General features: G+C 33.3%; 1 protein-coding gene across 5 annotated transcripts; it reads right to left on the bottom strand.

The window, feature by feature from the left end:
- Positions 1-1405: 1405 nt before the first annotated feature.
- Positions 1406-26516, bottom strand: LOC111051322 (crossover junction endonuclease MUS81). Of its 5 annotated transcripts, XM_039431801.1 has the most exons (10): positions 26303-26516; positions 20827-20979; positions 16500-16632; positions 15176-15954; positions 14241-14416; positions 10450-10666; positions 6807-7019; positions 4334-4447; positions 2169-2358; positions 1406-2055 (listed from the first exon to the last, which is right to left on the bottom strand). In XM_039431801.1, exons 2-10 carry the CDS (start codon positions 20968-20970, stop codon positions 2000-2002), a joined length of 2022 nt encoding a protein of 673 aa, XP_039287735.1. In that variant the 5' UTR covers positions 20971-20979; positions 26303-26516; the 3' UTR covers positions 1406-1999. The 5 variants fall into 5 exon arrangements, with proteins under 5 accessions (XP_039287735.1, XP_039287731.1, XP_039287732.1 ...); XM_039431797.1 differs by having other exon boundaries at positions 1974-2358; XM_039431798.1 differs by having other exon boundaries at positions 1974-2358; positions 26325-26516.
- Between the last annotated feature and the right edge of the window lie 60 nt (positions 26517-26576).

Below are 26576 nucleotides of genomic sequence, written 5' to 3'. Positions count from 1 at the left end.
GACTTTTACTAGTAACAATTAATTTGACAATATTTTTGTGGAAATTCAAAGGTTTGCAGACATCATATTTAGTTATTGAGATCACACATATAGTATAATATGGACACATAATATAGTACATATAGTACACATATAGTAAGTTATAGTATAGTCACAGTATAGTGACTAATCAAACTGATAGTTTTTTTTTTTCATAAATCATAGCCCCTTTGGACTTAAAATATTGTTTGTGAAGAAGTCAACAATGTTTTTGTAGAAATTTATAGGTTTGCCAAACAACAATTTTATTACTGAGATTACAAAGATAATTTAATTATTGAGATACCGTATATCAGTATAGTGACTAATAAAACTTTAGGTTTTGATCAGAAATTATTTCCTCATTATGCTTGTCACTGTATACAATAATAATTATCAAGGCGACAATTTTGTCCAAATTTATAGGTTTGCCGACCTACAATAATTTCATTATTGCGATTAAAACAGATGTCTGAGTTTAGTGACTAATCAAACTGATACATCGTGTTCACAAATTATTAATCCCCTTCAATATGCCTGACAATATTGTTTTCACAACCTTGGTCGACAAAACGTTTTGTCGAAGGTGAATAGATTTTTTATTATAGTATTGAGATCGCACCAATTATATACAGAATAAAACACAGATAACTCAGTCAAGTAACTAATCAAAATGATTAGGTTTTGATCACAAATTATTCCCCCATTACACGTGATGTATTGTATGTACAATACTCAAGTAATAGTTCACAGGTTTTCGGTAAATTCAGTTATACAGAGTTAGCTTATTCTAAATGTCCCGTTATTAAAAATTCATAACTGAAGTACTTATCCGAAATTAACAATCTCCATACCAATGGAAAGAAAAAATTCAAAAGTTTTTGTTACAATAATTACCTCAAGCCCCTATCAGAATAGGCAGCCATGACGAGCAAGCAGCCGAGCAGCCAGGTCACACCGTCACCGGACATTGTTTTTAGTCTAAGGCAGCCACGTTTTGGCTACCTGTGTGGTCGCCGGGCTCGGCAGCCAGAATATCAGTCTCACTGACGTTTTAGGTTAGGTTAGTTTAATACAATATCTTTAATAGCCTTTAATAGAATAATTCATATTACTTTTGAGATGTAAACTTTGGCTGACTTTTACGCATTATCCATGCTAACAGAGCCTCTATCTAACTGACTGCATGACCTTGCTGCCTAATGTATGTGAGATATTACTTTTAAAGGTAGGCGCACACAGATCGTCATCGGACGGACGGCACGCATCGGACGATTAGATTTGATGCATTGTTTTCAATTGGAGTGCGCATACCTATTGAAAACAATGCATCAAATCTAATCATCCGATGCGTGCCGTCCGTCCGATGACGATCTGTGTGCGCCTACCTTTACACGGCTCTTTCTCGATGATGGAGAGGTCCGATGCTCTATTCTCCACTAATCACTCCCACTACCTAGCACCATTCTAATGCGTCGCGCAACACACCCCTCCAGTTATCGCCTGGCATTGTTCCAAAAATGTTTTACTGACAGCAGGTATATTGGTTTGTGTGATTATGGAGATGTGTTCATCACAAGAAAGTAAAGCGAAATGACACGGTGCATCCAAATGTGCGCAGGATGACCGTCTTTGTCTTTTCTACAAACTGTGGAAGGAGAAATGGGTTTCTCCTCTTCATGTTAAAAGTAGTATCCCACAGAAGGGCCTTAGTTAATTTTAGTTAAAAAAACTTTCAAATTTTCTCGTTTCATCGGTATAGATTGTTCATTTCGAATAAATATTTTAGTAGATATGACGTTTTAATATGGGTCAATCATTGAAAATAACTCAGTAATATTGAGCACAGACATCTATCAGTCGAATTACTAATCAAACTGATTGTTCGTATAGAAATCGTGGATAGTTGTACTCAAAACAGGACCCAGAGATCGACCCAGTAAAATAACTAGTTAGTGAAATAACTATTTCATTTAAATCACTAATCAAACTGATTGTTCGTATAGAAGTCGTGGATAGTTGTACTCAAAACAGGACCCAGAAATCGACCCAGTAAAATAACTGATTAGTGAAATAACTGTTTCAATAAAATCACTAATCAAACTGATTGTTTGTATAGAAGTCATGAATAGTTGTACTCAGAACAGGACCCAGATATCGACCCAAAGCTCCGATTTTCAGCTTGGCTAGCATCAATTGGCCGCAGCCATTGTAATCTCGATAGGCCTCCATAAGGTGCGTCGGTGTGGGGTAAACATCGACCACAGCCTTTGCCTTCTCCACCGACATTCCTCTCAGCTGTAACAGATGCTTCAGGAACATCTCGCCCACCGTGTATTTCTGTCGACAAGATACATCGCAATAAAATAAATAAACAGCTTTATTTTCAGTAGAGATGTAAACAAAAAGCACAAATACTAAAGGTCACTTCACATTACGCTACGCTGAAATACGTCTTCGGAAGACGTAAAATTACGTCCTATCTCCAAACATTGAGAGCTACGCTACGCTGATATAGCTGAACGCTGTTATAGATTTCAATGTTGGGAAACATTGTCCTCTTCTGAAGACGTATTTCAGCGTAGCGTAATGTGAAGAGACCTTTAGTAAAAATCAACTATATAGCATGCTCTGTTGAATAACATCAAAAGCTCGTTCTAAATATTAGACATTAAATTACTTAGGGTCCTTTACTTTGCCTATGTTCAATCGGTGCTGCAATATGGGTTAGTGGTATGGGGAGGAGCGTATGATGTTTTTATGGGCAATAAAGATGTTAAAAAAAATTCTATCTGAATTATCTTATCGTCACTTTATGTAGTATCAACTTTCAGTTTTACTGTAAGAAGATGTCAGAACATGTCAAATTATTGTATAGTGGGAGAAATATATGTTATCAGGACACTCTAGTGAGATTCACTTTGTAAAAATTAGTGAGAATGATAGGACGGCAGGGCAGGGTTGCCAATGGCCTTCAAAAAGTAGATAGTTATGACTGAAGTCATTCTGGTATATATCTTGATGTAATATTAATTGTTGATTCTTGTTAATAGGCCTAATCAATTTTAACTCAATAATATGATATTCTATTCAAGAAAAATAATATAGGCTATATCTTCCACGATTTAATAATGAATGTTTATAATGAACTGGTATTGAATATTTTGTTAGTTCATCATATTTTATTCATAGCGTACAAACTATTTGGCGACAGTGTGGAGTTTGAAAATGATAGAGCTATCTACTTTATCTAGTGACAAACAAGGATAGCAAACCAATGTTGATCAGGTGCTGACTTTATAACATGAATATCTCACAATGTTTAGTATCAAACTTACTTTTACGGTAAATTTTCATGCTAGACAATTTTAAATTATTGTACAGTAGAAAATGATTTAGTGTTAGCAGGACACTTAGGATTCTTGATCTTTATAACGAGATTATAGCTTTGCCCCATAATGTGTTTGCCAAACCAATAATTTATTTCTACAGTGATACAGCACTCTAAAGCTGGGTTTACACCAAAGTTATTAACAAAATGTTAATAACTTAATCCTTATAGATTCTATTAGATTTAACGGAACTTGACAAACACATATGTTCATCATATGTATGATAAGTTATGTTCAATCTAATAGAATATATAAGGATTAAGTTATTAACATTATGTTAATAACTTTGGTGTAAATCCAGCTTTAGGGCCGGTTCCTGAGCTCGGGATTTAGGTAAGTTCTAGACAGCTGGAGTCAGAAAATTGGCTTTCCAAAACGGGGCGTAGTCGCAGTAAATAGTTGCAGCAAAATAGTTCTTTATTTTCCCAATTCTATAGTTGGAAACGTTTTTCCTTGACGATATGAAACATTCCTAAATAATTCAAAATAGCTGAAACTTTACACTATTTTCTCTTTATTTTATTTTATGTTCAATTTTCCAGTTTTCCGAAATTTAATTTGAACGTGACTTTGACTATGACTACGACTACGCCCCGTTTCGGAAAGCCAATTTTCTGACTCCAGCTGTTTAAAGTCTAGAACTTGCTAAATCTCGTGCTCGGAAACTGATCCTTCATCATTTCACAAATGAACTTACAGCTAACGCTGGCTGTGCCAAGTTATTTAATTTCAAATAAAATTTGGACACTTAATGATAGGATAAATACTCGTATTCGCTCGTGTCATCAAATAAAATAAAAAGCATACTAGTGAAACTGTAGAATTATTTGTACTGTAATTTATATTTTTTGCGAATAAAAAAAATAAAAAGTAGAAATTGAAGATTATAACTGAATCCAACTCCATAAATAAAATTTACTCACTCTTTTCTTGGCAGAGTCTCTGCTAAAGTCTTTGAACGTCATCAAACGAACTACATCATCCTTAATATCGAAAGGCGGCAACTCATCTTTCGGACAGCTCATCATAATTTTATCCTAAAAAAGAAACAATTTGGAAAAGACACCATTATACCATATAAATTGATGTAACATAATCTTGGTGTGGATGTTATTTTTTACACAATTTTGTTCAATTGTCACAAAAAAATATATTGACAAAGAACCATCACAATATAGAAGCAATAGAATAAGTTTATGCTATTGTTTCTCTATGCCATCACTAATGAACAAAATTAGATTGAATAAAAATGGAAGATTATGTACTTCAATAAAAAATATAATTAATCATCACTAGTAAAATAAGAAATATAACTGTAATATATTAAAATGTGAATAACACTGAAAGGATTTGATAGTGAGGTTCTAAGTTTTTTACATGTATTAATTTTGTTAACGTTTTAAACACGAAAATAATAAAATCTTCTCTTTCAAATGTCTCCTGAAAAGTCTTCTTGTAAACTTTATGGTGCTATAAATATCAAGTAGCTGGTAGTATTCAAATCAAGCTTATTGAATACTTTTAATTTTGTTCGCATCATGATGGATTGAGTAGACTACAAGGAATAATGAAAGTTTTCTTACTTCCATGATTAAATACTTTAATTACGAATTAATGCATGGAATGATGAATAAAGGAATTGAAAATACGATAATTTATAAAATATTAATTGAAGATTTAACTTTGTATTTAGTAATGTACTTCATAACGATGACCTAATTGTATCAAAATAGCCTAAAATCACTTCACTTGAATGGGCTACTTTTGTTCAAATTAATAAAAACTTGTATAGTTTGTTAAAATAAGTTGAGACTTTGCCCTCCATCCCAAGAAATTACATGGTTGCCAAATCGTGTAAAATTGCAACTTTCTCAAATTTCCAATTCAACGTCAGAATTGGATGTAGAATATCATCCCCGATATCCTAGTAGTGCTAGAAAGTTTCAGGGTTGAAAGATCAAAAGGAAGTTTAACTTTTATGATAAAATTGGAAACATCGCGAAAATTTGTTTTTCTTTTGAATATCACTTCCCTCAGAATCATGGGGCGTCGTAATGCGTAATAATTTTATATCAAATTAACGGGGAGAATGTCTCCTTTGTATTGGTGTCTGGATAATTTTTATACGACCTATAATTATTTTTTAATTAATAATAATTATGTTCGTCAATGTCGAGACATTTCGAGCAGAAAACATGAAATTTTCAACATGCTAGAAACTTTTTGGATTCAAAAGATAAGTAGGTGGTGAAAGCGAGAAAGTTTCTCAGAAATAATTGAAATTATTTTTCCAATTGTCAAACGTACTCGGAACAGCGTAATTTGAACTCTCAGGAGTTTCAAAGTCAAGGATAGCGGCTGAATGGTGTGCCACCATAGGCTATCAATAGCTGGGATCAACAAAAACAAAATGCACAACGATTGGAAAATTGAGCAACTGCAAGCCACATGATTATAAAATAGTGAAAATGACAACCTCGCCTCGAATAATCCAAGCAGTGTTTCATTACAGCCTTTCTAGAGGCGATTAGCTGCTTACGTTTGAAATAATTCAGTCAAATATCTCGTAAATATCCAACTTTTAGCATGCAATTTGGTACACAATGCATACCATGCAGCCGCTCTCCTAACTTTAAAATTCCTTGGAGACCAAAATACGATCTTCCGACTACTTTTGACAATTGAAAAAATAATTTCAATTATTTCTGAGAAACTTTCTCGCTTTCACCACCCACTTATTTTTTGAAACAAAAAAGTTTCCAGCATGTCGAAAGTTTCATGTTTTCTGCTTGAAATGACTTGACATTGACGAACATAATTATTAATTAAAAAATAACTATGGTAGGATAAAAATTATCCAGACACCAATAGAAAGGAGACATTCTCCCCGTTAATTTGATATAAAATTATTACGCATTACGACGCCCCATGATTCTGAGAGAAGTGATATTTGAAAGAAAAACAAATTTTCGCAATGTTTCCAATTTTATCATAAAAGTTAAATTTCCTTTTAATCCTTCAAACCTGGATCTCTTCTAGCACTACTAGGATATCGGGGATGATATTTTACATCCAATTCTGACGTTGAATTGGAAATTTGAGAAAGTTTCAATTTTACACGAATTCGCATCCATGTAATTTCTTTGGATGGAGGGCCAAGTCTCAACTTATTTTACACAAACTATAGTACCCTTTATTAAAAACGTTAAAATATTCTTAAGTTTTTAATAAAGGGTACTACAAGTTTCTATTAATTTTCACAATAGCCTATTAATTGTTTTTTTTACTCTCCTGATAATACCTGTCATACAGGCCATCGTAATGAGTAGCAGTCTTGAGGCGATCAACTCGATTATATGCTTATGTAATTGAATAAATAATTTGAAGTGAACTTACATCGAAATTTTTTGTCAGGAAATCAGTCATGACGGACAAAAACTGCATGGAGTGTTTCAAGTTATTCGTGAATTTCACCTTGAATCCATCAATTACTTGAGTATTGGTGACTGCTTGCATCAGGGTGGACAGAGGAAGGCCTTTTCTATCTTTACCTTTCAATTCTTCCACTAAGTAGATTCGTTCGGCAACTGGTAACTGTTTTAGTCGAAACTGAAACAGTAAAGATTTTAAAATATATAAAAAAATAGTGATGAAAATTGTTGTAAACTAGCAATCAATCAATCAAAATACATAAAATGCACCCACAGAGATGTTGAACACATTTTATTGTGGTCGGTATATAAAAGCGAAATTTGCTTTATATTAATAATGATCAACAACAGGTTATTAATAGTCTCCTGGACAGATCAGGAGTACTAGAAATTTCTACACTTGCCGCATGAATGTAGAGTGAGAGGAGAAGATGTGTGGAAGACATTCTCACCCCTTCATCCCTACCACGCCAGCCACTCTTTCACCGTAGAAGGCAGTGGCAAGGCAGAGAATCGGCAAAGTTGTTTTCCTATCTTTCTCCACTGTCATTAGAAGGTGGACCTCACTATAATACTTTGCGATTCGCTCGGACACTTGCTGTCGCAACCTGTTGTAGATATAATGTACAGGGTGATTCATAATTATGGTAAAATAATTTAATACGTGATAGTAGAGGTAAAAATAAGAAAAAAAGTTCTTATAAACATATATCCATAAACGCTTCATTAGCGAGCTATACAGGGTGAAAGATTTCGCCCGGAATTCAGTTCCTCTGGTGAAATACACCGATGCTGAATTGTTTAGGCACTAGTTTTTGAAGAACTTATGCTGGATTCATATGGAAAAATATCTGGAAAATTGAATAAAACTAGTCTGGAAGCTGTAGTGTGAGTAGTTTTTGAGAAAAAAGTTGAAATATGCAAAAAATCTAAGTAGAAAAACACACACTTCTACGTTTGATGCCCAATAACTTTCTTTAATGACCAGTAAACAAATAATTTTTCGCAATAAAAATTGTAGAGAATTTAATTCTGAAAAGAATGATGTAAGCTCAATTTAGAATGATGTGAACTCAATTTAAATAAAAGTTGAATAAAATGTATTCTTATGTAGTACATTACACCACAAAAATTTGCTGTTTTATGAGGAGAGAACTAATAACTCATAAGTTGTAGCTGATTGCAAATAAAATATTCGGTTTTTCATGAAAAGTTTTTCTTTATATGAAAGTAGCATATCTGAATGACATTAAACTTATACCAAAAGACTAGTAGATTATGCCATTAAGCCTGGGAGGAAGCTCGAACAGAAGTAGATGATCTCCTATGATTCCTGCCCAAATGTTTACTGAAAACTGATGTTGTGGAAGATTAGGATTGATGGCATGAGGATTCTTAGCTGCTCAAATATGTTGGTTGTGGACGTTAACGATAGCTGTTCTTGTAAAGTGTGCCTCGTCGGTAAATAAATCGGTTGTTAAAAAGTTTGGGTAAACAAGTTTTACTCAAAACCATCGGCAAATACCAGCACGGGGAATACAGTCTCGTGGCAATAGAGTATGAACTTTCTGGAGGTGGTATGGATGCAATTGTTGCTCTTTTAGTATCCTCCAAATAATAGATTGATTGACATTAAACTGCACTGACAATTCTCTCGTGCTCTTCTCTGAATGTTCATAAATTTCATTAAGAACTTGTTCTTCTAACTCAACAGTCATAGTAGATCGGGGTGTGCCTGCATAAATGTGCTCTTTGGATATCAAAGAATCTGTTTCAGACAGACGTTGATGAATAGAGGCAAAAAACCTTGAACTTGGACATACTCAGTTAGGAAAGTTCTCTTGATACAAACGTCTTGCTTCAGTACTATTACAGTAGTGTCCCATTCCATACATTAAATGCATGTCAGCTAATTCGGAGTATGAATAATGTCTAAAATTACCTGCCATTTTTTAAAAAGTTAACACTTAACACAAAAGCAAAGTGAAATGGTTACAAATAACTGGTTAATAGATTAAACAAAAAACACAGCGCGGTTACAGTAGGTCTAACTTACAGTTTGTTTTTTTGTTCAACAGTGAGCTAAAATATTTCTGAAAATAATTTCCAGCTGATAATTTCTTTTAAATATTTTCTTATTTAAAACAAAATAAATCAGCTGTTTTGGAACAGCTGTTATTAAAATCCATGTTTTATTTGCAATCAGCTACAACCTATGAGTTATTAGTTCTCTCCTCATAAAACAGCAAATTCTTGTGGTGTAATGTTCTACATAAGAATACATTTTATTAAACTTTTATTTAAATTTAGTTTACACAGCTTACGTCATTCTTTTCAGAATTAAATTCTCTACAATTTTTATTGCGAAAAATTATTTGTTTACTGGTCATTAAAGAAAGTTATTGGGCATCAAACGTAGGAGTCTGTGTTTTTCTACTTGGATTTTTTGCATATTTTAACTTTTTTCTCAAAAACTACTCTCACTGCAGCTTCCAGACTAGTTTTATTCAATTTTTCAGATATTTTACCATATGAATCCAGCATAAGTTCTTCAAAAACTAGTGCCCAAACAATTCAGCATCGGTGTATTTCACCAGAGGAACTGAATTCCGGGCGAAATTTTTCACCCTGTATAGCTCGCTAATGAAGCGTTTATGGATATATGTTTATAAGAATTTTTTTTCTTATTTTTACCTCTACTATCACGTATTGAATTATTTTACCATAATTATGAATCACCCTGTATAATAGTCACAACTTAAAAGGTTATTTGACGGTGGGTGTGATTGGGGATCCTACTCAAATTGAAAATACTACTTTATTATGTCTTCAAAAAACTGGTCCGCCATCTTGGATCCGCAATATTGAATGCAACTTTATTTTTTAAATAGGAAGGTGGTCATGCGATACATGATTTCGATACGAAATTTCAAGAAAAAAATAATGGCGAAAACCGCATATCGATATCTCAAACCGTTCAGAAGATATTCACATTATTAATCAATACCACTTATGTATTTCATTTCTGATATGCATGATATTGATTAATAATGTGAATATCTTCTAAACGGTTCGAGATATCGTTATGCGGTTTTCGCCATTCTTTTTTTTTCTTCTTTCATTCTTTGACCAACTTCCTATTAAAAAAAAATAATGTTGCATTCAATATGGCGGATCCAAGATGGCGGACCAGTTTTTTGAAGTCATAGTAAAGTAGTATTTTCAATTTGAGTTGGATCCCCAATCACACCCACCGTCAAATAACCTTTGTGTATGAGATATTAAGCCATTCTCGGACTTTTCACCCACCCTGTATAATATAATACAGCTCATTATCATTTTAATATAATACAAGCTCAATTATTGTACAAATGGAATGAATATCTAGCACCCTTCTGCTGTAGATAATATGAGCTCATTATAATATAACACATCTCATCATTATAATACAGACCTAATACGAGCTAATTTGTACAAATGGAATGAATATCTAGCACCCTTCTGTTGAAGATAATATGAGCTCATTATAATATAACACATCTCATCATTATAATACAGACCTAATACGAGCTAATTTGTACAAATGGAATGAATAAGTAGATAGCAACCTTCTGCTCCCTGAACCTGCCATCCTTGATACTCTTGGCCAGGTCATCAGCGCGCTTCCTCTCCACAATGTAGGGCAGGAGCAATTCTCTGGAGACGCCATCCTGCAGGACCCACACAAAGTCACCGACTGGCAGATGTCGCACCTCGAAAGGAACGCCCAGTTCCGTCAAGTAGGCAGTCGCCTCCGCTACACCTCGCGATCGCTTACCCATGTTCCTTTACAACAAAAATGTTATAGTTACTCACAAATTGACGAAAAAGTACTCACAAAGACCCAGCGTCTAAAAGCCACTCGACTAGGGCCACTACATTTATAATACTTTTTGTATAGTTGAGAAGTTGATATTGTGGTAATTATTCATATTGAATGAAAAAGACTAAGAAATTGTCAAAAACCACAGATTTATTGATACTTAGAAATACCGGTTTCGGTTATTACACCATTGTCAATCTCTGATAAACTAAAACTAAATACAAGAGCAGCAGAATTTATACTAGTAGGCGAGTACTGCTATTGGTCAAGGGCATGAACGCCTGCCATTGGCCCAGCTGGACAGTCTCCTCCTACTCAACGGTGTGACAAAATGGCGGCTTAAGCAACAGAATCGTCATGATAACAAAATTTACTTTCAGTACAAAATAAGAACCAAGAAAACAAGTGTGAAAGATAATAAAATAAATATGTAAATGGAAAACTATTGACTAATGTATGCTTACAATTTTATGATAAAACTAAATTCGTAGTGTTGTATTGGTTGAAATGAATCTGGTCATTTAAACTATACTGGGAATTTTCCTTAATTACTCTTGCTATTTCTAAAGCCTCTAGAATATTCGAAGATCTGGCTTTGATATTAACATGCAGAAACTCAACATTCTCCTCAACTGTGAACTTGTGATTATTTTACTTGTGAAATTTTCAATAGGATTCATATAATGTGTTCCTTTGTTTGACGTTTTTGAACTTTTTATTCGCGTAAAAACTATTTGAAATTTGGATTTGAACTCGACGAATATACTTTTTCAACTTTGAGCGCTTATAAAAAGTTCAAAGACTCAAAAAAAAGAACAAACTAGTAGAATCTTATTGGAAATTTCTTTCTCTTTCCAACTATATCCTTAGAGTCATATTTTGACTGATAATTTTCTAGTAATTGCTGTTTTTTTTCAAAAATATGGAAAAATCAATATCATCTTAAAAACTGAGGTCGATATTTTACTGGACATTTTTGTTGCTAATCTCATCTAGAATTCGACTGAGTCATTGTCAATATTGTAAAACCGTTCCATAATTAAATAAAAACATACATATGTTGTCAAATTCTACACAGCTATTATATTATATGTTAATGTTAAACGACTATGGTTTCCGAATAAAACTGTACAGAATTTGACAACATATGTGTGTTTTTATTTACTCATGTAGAATCTATGGTTTTTGGCTGCACATTCAAATTCAAATTTATTCAAAAGCTCACAACATATAAACAGACTACAAATATCAAATACAAAGTAACAGGCTTCGTGGTTGGGTGTGTTCAAGTAAGGGAAGATTTTTAGGAATTATAATGGCAACTATGGTTAACCATGTACTAGGAAATCCTTCCATCCTTGAGAGTGTATAAAAGGAATTAGGAGACGTGAAGAAGGTAATGTAGATATACCAGGATGGTAGATATATGGTAGATATGATATACCAGATATTTAATAAAAAGTACAGTATAGACTAAGAATGAATCACATTAGTTTTGAATAATTGATGCCTGCTCAATTTTAATGTAGTATTGCATGTTGTCTATTGTTTGACTTATGTTGCCTTTGTCTGTATTTGTATTTCTGACATGTATTTTGTTGGCTGAAATAAACCATTTATTCTTTATTGATACAGTAAGTGCATCATCAGAATGATAGGGAGAGAAAAAATAACGTAAAATTGTGCTATTCCTCTCCCAAATGTAGATAAGGTTACACATAGTCCGAAATAGGTTAAGTCTATTTAATTATTGAGCAAGGCTCTTATGCTTGGTAGTAGTAGTTGAAGAAATGAAATTTGATCAGCTAGTGTTTGTAATAGGTAACACATTATGATAAATTTGATAATAGGTTGATTTAGTTCTGGCTCTTAAGCCTTTAGTACACCGGTGCGAAATGCGTGACGGCAACGGTAGCGGGACAAATTTCAAGCATTTAACCAAAGCTTAAACAATAGATGGAGTATAAAAGGAAATGATAGTTCCTAAGGTTGGATATAGGCAACCAGGTTCTAGATAGTTTAAATTGTAGCGGCAAAACCACAGCAACTTACTGCCATCCTACACAACGCTGGACCTACACTGAGTATTTTCCCCTTCAAATCAAATTCATCAGTTGAAATTAAATAGAAATATCATCTAGTACAGAACCTACCCTTTATAAATGCTATTAGTTCATAACATGTTCGAGCAATTTTCAAATAAGTGACATTTGGAAATATTTCAGTCACTTCATTGTGATCATTCGAAAACAGGAGTTACCTAATATTTTGTCCACGACCCCGTAACCTTTGGGCTGCCACGTATGCACTTAATCCACTAGCCTGAAGTCATTCAATCGTAGAAATAAATTTAATAACAATAATTGCAAAATTGAAAGGGTGAGTGAGAAGTGAATTCATGCCAGTTCGACTATTTACAAAAAGTAAAATCTAAGCATAAATGTGGTACTTGTAAATGCAACTACATAAATAAACTGATTGAATTGAATACAGCAATTAATAGCTGACGAAAAGCATTATTACTCTTACTAACGGCCGTTTGCACAGTATAGATTGCTAAACTCGATTAAGTTAATCGAGTTTGAGTTAATCTGAAAATTTAAACTGGAATCGGTTTTCTCAGTGCATTTACTGATCCAGTTTAAGTTAAACTAGTTTAGCGTTGAGTTGGTAATAGAATGTCATATAATATCAGGAAGGCTGATTTTTACAGGAAATTTGATATTTGTTTACAAACGATGAGTAAATTGAGGTTATGTAGCTACTATTTTCTTGTCCAAAATCCACAGAGCTGTACGGTAATAAAAGTGGAAAGCGATCAAGAAATTCTTTAAAAACTTATGTTTGGTTGATATTTTAGAATGTAAGATAAGAAAGTTATTTTGTTACGCTTGAATCTACTACGGTCTTCCTCGTTTATTAGAAATCTCTTGAAAGCAAAATATCTCAGTTATGTGTTATTAAAACATGTTTTCTAATCAAAGACCACTGTTAAAAATTGTCTTAATTTCTATCAAGTGGATTATTCAATCAAATACTAATTGGCAGTTGCTTTACTCAATCAAAACCGTAAAAAATTCTCTATCATCCCAGAAATTTCAATTTATTATTCGTTTTTGTCCAATTTTTCTCAGTTTCAAAATTTCTTCGCAGTCATCTTTATCAATCGCATTAAAAACTTCTATCAATTCCTACATTATGATTATTTTTACATTCAAATAATGATTCACTATAATCTAAATAATTATTATCGTCTACAGAAGCAATAAAAACAACTGCCGAAAAGTTTCGACAAAAGTCGAAAGCTGTTTCTCCATCAAATCTTTACAGATGTCAAGTTAATCCAAATTATTTTGTTTAAACCTCCTGCTTTGGAGGTTTAAACTTTCCCAGAGATTAAACAATACAGAGTTTAAACTGATACTGTGCAAACGGAATTTTAGTTTTAACAAAAAAAAAACAGATTTGGTTTAAGCTTTGGCTGAAACTTACACTGTGCAAACGGCCCTAACTCATCTTACTCGTGATAACTCTTACCCAGATGTTTCAGCGGTGTCAACAAGCAGTTTAATTCTGACATCGCCCGGTACAAATATGAATGCCTCTTCTTGAGTTTGAGTCTGACTGCTGCTTCCAGCCGACGATAATTGTGACAGAGGTGCATCATAATTCTCATCTTCCATTGGAATAGGACTAATCCGTCGTTTTTGTTTCTGAAAAATGAACGAAATAACTGTACTATTTGAACATTTAATACAATAACTAGTCTTGACCAATAACTGAATACATATAACCCAAGAATAATATTACAATAATAATTTAGGTAAAAAAAAACACTTAACTATTATAATTGATTCAAGTAAATTAATTTATGCAGCTTATGAAATACTACTTTGTAATATTTCAAAAAGCTGAAAATAGATGTTGAAGGCTACTGAATTTCTGAGTATTTCGGAACAGATATATCTTATTCGAGGGTAGTCAATAATTGTATATAATAGAAGCACAAATCAAATAGGCCTGAGAGCTGAGATGATTTGGAGAGGACATCACGCCAAGTCCAAAACTGTCCCTCTCCCGAATTTTGATAAGAGTTTCCAAAAAGATAAAGATATAAAAAATAGTGATGCTCATTACAGTTGAACATATAGAAAACTATTTTTAATTTCAGGTTTTTGCAAGAAACTGTACATTTTACTTATGGGTTAATATTTTTCCAATCTAGTGAATCATGAATCACAAATTATCCAAGCTTCATTAGACATAAAATTAATATTATCATAATCCATTTTAAAGTTATAAACAATTGTTTAGAGAATAAAAAAGAGAGATTGAAAGGTTTTAAAACTACAATGAATAATATACTACTAGGCGTTGTTTAAATTGGTATAAAATCCAACTTATAAGCGAATTTTACAATCATGAATTCAATTAACTAAGTAAACAGAAAAGGAACCAAAACAAGAACTTACTTTTTTCCCTGGGCTTTCCTCATTGAATTTTCTTTTAGCAGGACTTCTTGCAGGTTCCGCTCTCGATTTGCCTGGGTTGTTAACTTCAAACTGCTTTTTTGGACTTGGTTTGTCATCTACAAATATCTTTTTTGGACTTGGTTTGTCATCTACAAATATCTTTTTAGGACTTGGTCTCCATTCTAAATAAACTATTCTTTTCGGACCTGTATTGTCTTCTACAATTGTCACTTTCGGTAATGGTTTGTCATCTACAAATAATTTATTTGTCGGAATTAGTGTCCCATTCTCCAATCGTTTTGTCGGGCTTGGTTTTTCAATTTTCAAAAGATTTTCAGGACTGGAATCTTCTAGAGCTCTCTGGATTTCTTTTTGCACTTGCAAGTATTTTTTCATATAATCAATGGGTTCGTTTGCATTTGTATCGAAAGTTGATATACAAGGTTTGTCAGTTTGATTGTTGGGGCCTAGCAGGCCGATTTGGGTGAACGTTTTAGGTCTCTGATTATCATCATTTTGCTCTGGTACACAATTTATTCGAACTGATTTATTGAGTAGCTTTGGTTGACCAGGTTTGACATTCGAAGGGCCTGCAATAGCAAACACAGGCCTTGGAAGATCTTTCAATGGTCCTTGATTAACATTCGATGGCCCTGGAATAGCATTCACAGGCCTTGGAACATCATTTGATGGCCCTGGAATAACTTTTGATGGCCCTGGAATGGCATTCACAGGGCCTGGAACACCATTCGATGGTCCTGGAATAGCTTCTTCTTTAGCTGTAACAAAATGAAAAGTTCTTGTGTTCTATCATCTAGCTGGCTATTCAGATACACATTTTTTTAAATATCGTGATAGCATTTCACTATCAATTATCAATATTTTATGAAGTCCAATACAACAAACATAATAGAAGATCAATAATTACTTAAAATGCAAATGTTACAAAGATTGTTTTGATTTTGTAGTTTATTTTAAAAAATATCTATTAACCTATATTGGAATACATTAAATATATCAATTTATGATACCTGTATGACGAAGTAGAGCAGGCTATTCATCAAAATATAGTATTTTTAGATAATAAAAATTATATACAATACATTAATTCAGGAAATTGAAGATTTTTAGATAAAACCTCGAAATATACAATGATTTTTGGTTTAATTAGAGTAATAGATTTATCCGAAAATTGTGACATATTCTGTATCTCATGACAAGATAGCACCTGGCTGTCATTTGAAACAATAGAATCAGGGCCATCTTACCATGCGCAATCGTTAGCTTTCAATTGATATGCTTTAGTTTCTATAGGAAGACTTACCTTGTATTTTAGCTTTGTATTTGGCTAGTTCACTATCTAGTTTGTTGCAAAGTCCTTTTCCAAAGTGCTCAAGTATCAGACAGTCCTTGCCAGATTTCAACGGTATTGGAAATTTTTTCAACGACTCCAGAGCCTGAAAAGGACCGAAACATTAATTTATTTTATAACTTATTTTATTTATTTATATTATTATGGATAATCATAATAATATATCTTCATTTGCAAGTATCCTATACTATTAATCGAGCAATTTCTGTTTATATGCTTGTAACTTACGTAATGAACTGAGAGAAAGAAAACAATATTATTATTCAAAACTGTTTAGAGAAAGCCAGGGAAACATTAGAAAGACGTGGAAAACAATTGACGCGTTAATAGGATTGAAAAAAAATAAAGAACCACTAAAACTGATTGTTGATGAGCAGGGAAATAGCATACATGATAGTAATAAAATTTCTAATTCGTTTAATTCTTATTTTCTAAATGTTGTGAATAAAATGAATGATGAATTAGAACAAACCACATTTCAAACTAGGGAAGAGTCTGCTAGAATATCAAAAATAAGGTTTCCATACAATTCTCCAACAAATTCAATTTTTCTCCACCCTACAAATCCGGAGGAAGTAGCAAGTACAATAAGAAAATTGAAAAATAAATCTTCGCCAGGTGTAGATGGGATAAGCACAAGCATGATTAAAAAACTTACATGAATTATTTGAACAAATTAACCGATCTAATTAACCTAAGTATTGCCAAAGGAAAATTCCCAAGCATGTTCAAACACAGCGTAGTTATACCTATTCCTAAAAAGCCAAATTGTAAAAACATAGATCAGTTCCGCCCAATTTCACTTTTACCGGTTTTTTCCAAGATTTTAGAAAAAATATTCAAGATTAGACTTGAAAACTTTTATAAAAATAATAACTTTTTTAGTGATAACCAATATGGTTTCCGTGAAGGAAGAAGTACAGAAGCGGCAATTAAAAATCTCATTTCAAAAATAAATGACAGTTTTAGTGTTAATAATAAGTGTGCAGCTCTGTTTCTTGATATATCTAAAGCATATGATGCAATTGATAAAAACATGCTTCTAAAAAAACTTGATTTATCAGGAGTAAGAGGAATTGCCAATGATTGGTTAAGATGCTACCTATCTAATAGGAGTCAAAGGGTCAGAATTAACGATACGTTGAGTGAACCCGGGGACATTACCATAGGTATTCCTCAAGGATCAGTGTTATCAAGTACTTTATTCCTGGTCTTTATTAACGATTTGACGGATGGTGACTTACAGGGAAAGATTACATCTTTTGCAGACGATACAGTTATATTTTATTCGGCCAAAACAAATCAAGAACTTAAAAATAAATTAGAAATGGATCTTAAGCACCTTAGGTGGTGGTTTTGCGAAAATAAATTAACTATCAACACAGACAAATCTAATATAATACAATTTAATCTTCAAAACACGGATCAGGAGTTAACTAGTATTTACTTCCATAAATTAGATTGTGCGCAACAGGTGAATAATTTATTGTGTAACTGTGAAACTATAAAACAAGCACGTACAGTTAAATATCTGGGCCTCATATTGGATAGTAGGCTCACTTGGTCAGATCATGTACAGAAGATAAAAAATGAGTTATTTGTATACATAAGGAAGTTCTATTACCTCAGACAGTTATGTCCAAAAGAAGTATTGTTACAATTATACCATGCAATTATTGGTTCTAGAATAAATTATGGAATAATATGCTATGGGAGTGCATACAATGTTCATATTAAACCTGTGATTACTGGTCAGAAACATATATTAAAAATAATTTGTAATAAACCTAAACAATATAGTTCAATGATGCTCTTCAGAGAACTGTCAATATTATCAGTGAGACATTCTTTTCTATTCAAAGCATTGCTGGATTTAGCTGAAAATAATTTCGATATTCAACAGATGAGAGAAAGAATAAACCTCAGGAATTCACAGGACATTAACCTCCCAAAACCAAGATTAGAACATTCCAGACGACACTTCAAATACATAGCTATAAAAATATTCAATTCACTTCCAGTAACAACAAGGAAAATAACGTCACGTCAGTTATTTAGAAAAGAAATCAAGAAATTCATTTTACAACTAGACAACCCGAATGATTTTTTTACTAAATTAATATAGGTCTAAATTTAGTATAATTTACACATTACACGACATGAACACTGCAACAATCAAAGATCATTGAACTCACAAATCCCGTCCGGTATGCGTAAACAGTAAGACAGTATCAAATTTCAATCACTGTATCTTTCTTCAAAACGCATTCATTTATGGTATAATTACATCAGCACTTTGAAAAAAAAACGAAACGTTAACTATGAATAAAATTGAACCAAATATGAAAAAAACAGCAACCACTCCGTACATAGTTTTAAGTTTTGTGTAAGTGTGTGTGTGTGTGTGTGTGTGTGTGTGTGTGTGTGTGTGTGTGTGTGTGTGTGTGTGTGGTGTGTGTGTGTGTGTGTGTGTGTGTTTGTGTGTGTGTGTGTGTGTGTGTTTGTGCGCATGTGTGAATGTGTGTGCGTATGAATGTGTGCGCATATGTGAATGTGTGTGCGTATGAATGTGTGCAAGAATGATTATAAATATTGACATATTGATTTATTTCAATATAATACCATATTCAATTATTATGTTCTTCATGATATAATATTTAAATTTGTATATAAATATTTTATTATATATATTCAAGTGTCCCCACACAGGGTAGCCTATAGGGAACACATATTAGAAATTAGGAAACAATATTGTATTTGATTTTTTGGAATGCATTTGATTGTATAATTATTTTTTTTTGAATAAAGAATAAAGAACTTTGAATAAAGAATAAAGAACTTATTTCACCGGATCTCGAAAACGGCTCTAACGATTCTCACGAAACTCAGAACATAGTAGGTTTTTAATATAAAAAATCGATTGCACTTGGTCTCATCCCTGGGAAAACTCACTGAAGGACATTAAAGGGATAATTATTATTCATCCTTGGAAAAACAGCTGATAATAATTATTTCGTCGTCTGTTGATGTTTGAAGTGAGTTCATGTGTGTGGGACTGTCTCAAAATTAAGACTCAGCTGTTGAACTTTTTAATCTGACAATCTGTCACTTAGTGCCGGTTGCAAAAAGCCGGGCTATTTTGCTAATTAATTACAGTAGATCCATCTTTTTGAAATGGTCTTCTCTGATTTGATTCACGTGGAATTAATCAGGATTAAAATTTAACCGGTTTATGTGCAGCCGGACCTTTGTGAAGGAAATTTTTGAATTCCTCTGGGAATTAATCTCAATTTACTGTGATCAGATAGAACATTTCTATGAATTTTATTATAATTTCTTCTTTCGTAATATTTTTTATGCTTTTGTACTCCAGAGCGAAGCTCGGTCCCCGATATTATTTCATTAAACTGCATTGCTAAAATTTAGATCAATCGTTATAATTAATCTTAATTTAAAAATAAAATATTGTGTGTTGAAGTTGAAGTTACAATCTATTCACTATCAATGACTTTAGATAAGTCAATCGAACACGGGAGGAGCCATGATAGATGGCAAAATTATTGACCAGCTGGTAACCCGTGCTCCGCAAGGGTCTGATAAAAACTTGACCTACTGAAATCTTGTAGAATTTAAAATAGGCCTATAAACATCCTCGGTAGATTAAGAATCTATATGCAAAATTTCAAGTTAATCAGTCCAGTAGTTCAGACATGATGATTCGTCATTCGTGAATTCCTATCCCGTACGTGTATGAGCCAGTTCTTTCCTTTATTACATTTTATATTATAGATGAACTATCCACGAAGACCTGGCCTTGATTGTGAATTTTTTATGAATATATTTATATTATTAATAATAATGATACTGAGGGTGATGCCCACATAAGCTCTTAGGCTTGTGCATGGGTAATGAGTGAGAGGGATGATGATAAGATCTATGACGACTACTTTTTAGGTAATCGGGACGACGGCTTATCGTCTCCTCCGAAAGACGGGTAGGCCGTATCTATGTGATTGTACTGAGTTCAAAAACTTTTGCCCCTGTCGAGCTCCGAACTCGGGTTCTTTTGATTATAAGACCGGCACGTTATCACTTGCTCCAACGAGCCACCCATTTGGATATTGGAAATATAGTCTTGGAGACTCCAGTTATGGAATATAAGACAAGTCAGATTGATAGGTGGAAAATTCATAAATTAAGCATTAAAAAATGGTTGTAGATAAAAAAGTATGCAGTAATAAAACACTTAATGTGTAGATGAAACAATTTATAAACTTACCTTTTCCAAGTTCCAATGAAGCTGCATATTTCTCTTTTTGGCTTCTTCCAACCATTCGCTTATCCACTTCACAAAAAGAGGATTTGGATCCTTCCATACCAATTTCACATATTGTGCTTTAGTGTCGTTTTCCTCTTCTTCCATTTTTCAAAACTGAAAAATTAAAGACATTATAAACCCTAGAAGAGTTTACTTCTATTCCAGTTAAACTAAGGGTATATTTCTATTCCAGTTACACTGGGGCATACAGTGTTCCAAAACAAAATAGCATATATTTTGTATAGAACGTTGTTGAATATCATTCACTTATGAACTGGTATTCCATACAATATGGTTTCAACATAAATATCTACTCAAATTGTCCTGATTAGTGAGACTAAAAAACTTTCTTTGGAACCCTGTCAAAAATCCACAGCAAAAATTGTCTTGCTGAAAAGCATTTTTTTCTCATCAATTGAAATTTTTCATTCATACGAATCATTGAACTGCCTTCTAAAATAATTTTCAGAAGGGTAATTTATGAATGTACATTCATTGTATTTTGAGTGTTCAGGTGACAAGCTGGAGGTTTTAAACAACGTGGATGAGGTTCTTGGGGAAAGTTGTCCTCATTTGATTTTTTATCTTCACTCTTCTCTTTCATCAGACAAATTTTAAGCATAGGCCTATTCATCATCAAATAATTTTGGCTCAAACAGACACAAATGATATCTGGTACTTCATCTTATCATTCAAAGGCTTCTTCAACTTACTCATCATCTGATCCATTACTGGCATTATTTTCTTCGATTTCTTTAGTCTCTTGAAAGTCTATTTTTGGATTGATGATGGAAAAATTAGTACAATATCACTCATGAATGAAAATGACACAGCAATAAGTCTATAGGACACCATAAATCATCAAATAACAAATAAAGTCTAACAAAAATGTGGAACGAACCAAAAACTATAGATTGAATCAATTGAACATCACAATAATCATATCAGCTAATAGAGCATTGTGAAAACGTAAGTCACAAATGTTGAGGAATGTAGGGCAGAAAGCAACAATACTGGGGAAAATATTTTTCAGAAGGACACTCACTGTCCCCACTGTACCTTTTTTAGGGTGAAGGATATTTAAAGATTGTGACTAAAGGTCACATTTCCTTAATTCCTTAGAGGCACGCCGTTCGAGACGCTGAGCTATAAGCAGGCTTGTAGCCTATAGTACTGTAAATGTACTGTATAATTTGTAAATTGTGAGAATAAATTGATTTGATTTGTCGAGACTATAAGCAGGCAGCTTGACACGCGTCACCTCCCAGTTTTTTCAATCTTGGACCCAGACTTGTTGTCTTTGTGGGGAATATTCACTATTTATATAATGTTTCTGCTGCTGTATTACTTTTTTTGTGAATGAAGATCATTTGATTCCATTTGATTTGAATTTGTTGTTTCAAGTACCTGTTATGTATATAAAATGTCTCATGCAATGGTCTCATGTCATCTTGTTGAGGAAGTTGGCTAGATATGGCTTTCAGGGACCGGCATGGAAGATGATTGCTGACTACCTCAAATATAGAAGACAGGTAGTTTCAATAATGGTTGCGTCATCAAATAAATAAAATGTACCACATGGGTTTCCACAAGGTTCAGTACTTGGCCCGCTGCTGTTCCTATTGATGATAAACGTTTTGCACCTGGATGGTTCCAGCTTGCTTTTTGCTGATGACACCACCATTATTGGTCAGGGCAGACGGCCCCATGATGCCAAATTCAAAGCACAGGAGCTCTTTTCTGATGCTAAGAAGTGATTCTCCAATAACAAGCTAAGAATGAGACCAAGACTCAGGGGATTGTGTGTACTCTAAGGCCCAAATTCACCAAAAACGAAAACTAAGTTTGAGCGGCAGTTGAAGCTTAGCCAGATGATTTTTAATTGGTTTTGTAATATGATTTCTTGAATCAACTGGCGCTCAAACCAAGTTTTCGTTTTGGTGAATTCGGTCGTAAGTAGAACAGAGATTCTTGATGCTGAATCTGTGACCTTACTCGGTTTTTGTCTTGATAGAGAATTATCATGGGAGTCTCATATTTCCAAGGTCCGCAAGAGGCTCTCAAGAGTTGTTTATCTACTTTGAAAGATGAGGGAACTACTTAATATTGAACGCCTGCTGATGCTTTACCATGCAGTATTTGTCAGCCACATACAGTATGGCATCTTGATATTGGGACATTCGGCGCATGTGAGGGACATACTCCTGCGCTAGAAAAAGGCACTTCGTGTAATGACGTTTAGCGAGTATGATGCACACTGCCAGCCCATAAATTATGCATTATGAAAACCGTAACATAGTAAATTTAACTATTCGACTGAGTCATTGTCAATATTGTAGAACCGTTCCATAATTGAATAAAAACACAAATTCTACACTGTTTTATTGAGTACACGACCAAGGTTTCGTGACCACACCAGTCACATTTTCAAGTTGACTGAAAGTAGTTTTCAAGTAGTCAACTTGAAAATGTGACCGGTGTGGTCACGAAACCTTGGTCGTGTACTCAATAAAACAGTGTAGAATTTGACAACAGATTTGTGTTTTTATTCAATTATACTAAATTTATAATTATTGATTTTCTACATAAATAGAGTTTATTTATTGTGTAGAGCGTAGTGGTCCTACTACTCTAAAGTCTTTGAATTATTTTTATTTTAAGAGAAGTGAACTCCAATAGGGCTTATGCCTAGGTGTGCCCATCTTTATTTCGCTTTATCTTTTTGTCCTCTAAAGCAAAACAGAAAATGTTAAAAAAAGTTGTTTTTCATAGTGGATTTTCATTAGTATTTTTATTTTTTTGTATTTTTAGCCGGTACAATGTTCTTTTAATAATATTTTGTGCGAAATAAATTATTTTTCGAATTAAAAAAAATATATATGCCAACGTTTTGGCATCCATATAGTTCATGGCATGTACATATTGTCATCGCTCCTACACGTCAGGAAAAACATCTGCACATTTGCTAGAAGGGAAAAAGTGCATTCACATGGAACTCGAGGGGGGGTTAACTTGGATGTACCGCCCTGTCACCTTTCAAGAATGAAGAACAGTTTTCCTGTTTTGGCAGTGCGAATGTTTAACTGCCTGCCAAATTCAGTTAGGGCACGTCCAGACAATGTGTTCAGAAGCTAATAATTATCAAAGTGGCTTGTTGGAAGCAGCTTCTATCGGTTAGGAGATTTTTTACGACGAAAACTTTGCTAGACTGTGACGCTGTTTACAGTATACCATTGGAAGCAGCTTCTATCGGTTAGGAGATTTTTTACGACGAAAACTTTGCTAGACTGTGACGCTGTTTACAGTATACCATGTTTTTAAATTATTTGAGCATCTATCCAGGAAGACCAGGCTCTGATCACGACTTTTAATATTGAATTATATAAGTTATATTTTTATGTATCTTATTATCGAAAAGCAATCAAGTTTTATAGAATTGAAAAAATTCTGTCTTTGCAGTATTGTAATTTTTAATAGTATTTACGGTTGTAGTCAATTTGATGGTAAAATTAAATTACTTAACTTACAATATGGCCCAGTTGATTGACTATTATAGGGTTTTGATTTTAGTAATCATAGCCTAAGTAATCGTATTATAAAACTAGGAACATATTGCTTATTGCAACTTTTTGCTTTTTGTGAATAAATTACTCTCAAACTAGTCCAGTCAATGAAAGGTTATAGAGTGGAAAAGTTGGGAAGACAATTTTTGACCCCGCAGTTCTGTTCAGGGTAGTAAGGAGGTAAACATACCAAAAGTCCCATACCAAACCTACCAAAATGGTTTAAAGGTACCATTTTTTGGTTTCTCGCATAAAACTCAAAAACTAAGTATCTTAAGAACTTGACTGTCATATAAAAAATTGAAGCTTTCAATGTAGGAGTGAAATTTTCATTGCTGCAACAATTGATCGTTTGACAATGACATTTGAAGGGGGTGTCTGTGACACAATTTTTGACTTTACAGCTTAATTTGGACTAGTTGATAGGTGAACATAGCAAAATTGCGCATCTTTATCACCTCTGTTGAAGGTGTGGAACCGCTGAGTTGACACTTGTTGCAGCAATGAAAATTTCACCCCTGCATTGAAGCTGCTATAACAATGAAAGGAAAACTTGGAATGGTGAAATAATACATCATTTTAAAGAGAATTCAATGCTCTACAAACCTACAATTAGCATACGTTTTTGTGATGGATTGTTGGAGAGTTATAAGCCCTAAAAGAGCAAAACATTGGATAAAAACCTGTTACTTTAACACCTTCAAGAGCGAATATCACGGGAACTGATGGGAATATCACAAAATTCCACTGAAGAGAAAGTGTAGAGAATTTATCAATCTTCAGTTTTGAATGGTTATTCAAGTCGGTTAAAAGCATTGTTCTCGAGATATGAGCGTGGAAGCAAAACGCTGAAAAATTCTATAAAAACTTGTATACCGCACTCATCCCCTTAGTACATGAGTTAGGAATGGGGACTTCTGATATGTTCTCCTCCTAACTAGTCTCAACAAAGCTGCAAAGTTAAAAATTTTGTTTAAAACATTCCCTACAACTTCCTTTGTCAATTGATGTATTGTTGCAAAAATGGAGATTTTACACTCAACACTAAAGCTGCTGCAAAAGGTGTAGGGGAATTTGTAAATGTGTAAAATTACACATAAAATTGAAGAGAATTTAATGCTTTATAAGCTCATAATCAGCATAGATTTTTCCCATTGATTTTAAAAAATTTATAAGAGCATAAATAAAAAAAAATTGGTGGCAAACCTGTTTTTTTTTCAAAAATGTCACACCTTCTAGAGCGGATATTTCGAGAACTGGTGGTAGAATGAATATTGTAGGAAATTATGTAAGCTTTAATTTGTTATATGACAGTCAAGTCCTTAACATACATAGTTTTTGAGTTTTATGCGAGAAACCAAGAAATGCTACCTTAAACAGAACTGTGGGGTCAAAAATTGCCTTCCAAACATTTCTCTGTATTCCCTTTTTTGAGCATTCACTGCCTGGACTAAACTAGTATCAAGGAAAGTAAACCAACTTAGTATATAAGGACATTAAAATCAAAACAACATACGTTAGATTCTAAAGTTTCTTACACTTTAGTTGACAACTTTGGCTTCTTCTTTATTCCATTTGAAAATTAAATAACTAAAAGATACACTCAGTTTTTGTGTAGTTGAGAAGTTGATATTGTGGTAATTATTCATATTGAATGAAAAAGACTAAGAAATTGTCAAAAAACCACAGATTGACAATGGTGTAATAACCGAAACCGGTCTTTCTAAGTATCAATAAATCTGTGGTTTTTTGACAATTTCTTAGTATTATTCATTCAAAAGATACACTATTGGACAACACAATAATAATAAAATTTTGTACTAAACAATCAAACGTCAATTGAAAATAAGGACATTAAAATCAAAACAACATACGTTAGATTCTGAAGTTTCTTACACTTTAGTTGACAACTTTGGCTTCTTCTTTATTCCATTTGAAAATTAAATAACTATGAAATTCAATAACTAGTGAAGATACACTATTGGACTACACAATAATAATAAAATTTTGTACTAAACAATCAAACGCAATTGAAAATTTGAACAATATTATTTTGAGTTACAGCTTTTAGGTTATAATTCAAAACAAGCCAAACTCAGTCACGGTCTTACGCAGCACCGTAATGCGCATGCGCAAATAACGATTTTT

This window comes from Nilaparvata lugens, chromosome 7 (assembly GCF_014356525.2).
Source record: "Nilaparvata lugens isolate BPH chromosome 7, ASM1435652v1, whole genome shotgun sequence".
Lineage (NCBI taxonomy): Eukaryota > Metazoa > Arthropoda > Insecta > Hemiptera > Delphacidae > Nilaparvata > Nilaparvata lugens.
This window is presented reverse-complemented; position numbering and strand designations above follow the sequence as displayed.

Excerpts from the sequence above, each read along its gene's own strand:
- LOC111051322 (XM_039431801.1), bottom strand. The coding sequence starts at position 20,970 with ATGGAAGAAGAGGAAAACGACACTAAAGCACAATATGTGAAATTGGTA. Across the intron at positions 16,633-20,826 it reads TTCATTGGAACTTGGAAAAG|GCTCTGGAGTCGTTGAAAAA; the intron begins GTAAGTTTATAA and ends GGTCCTTTTCAG. Across the intron at positions 2,056-2,168 it reads AGCTTTGGGTCGATATCTGG|GTCCTGTTTTGAGTACAACT; the intron begins GTCCTGTTCTGA and ends GTCGATTTCTGG.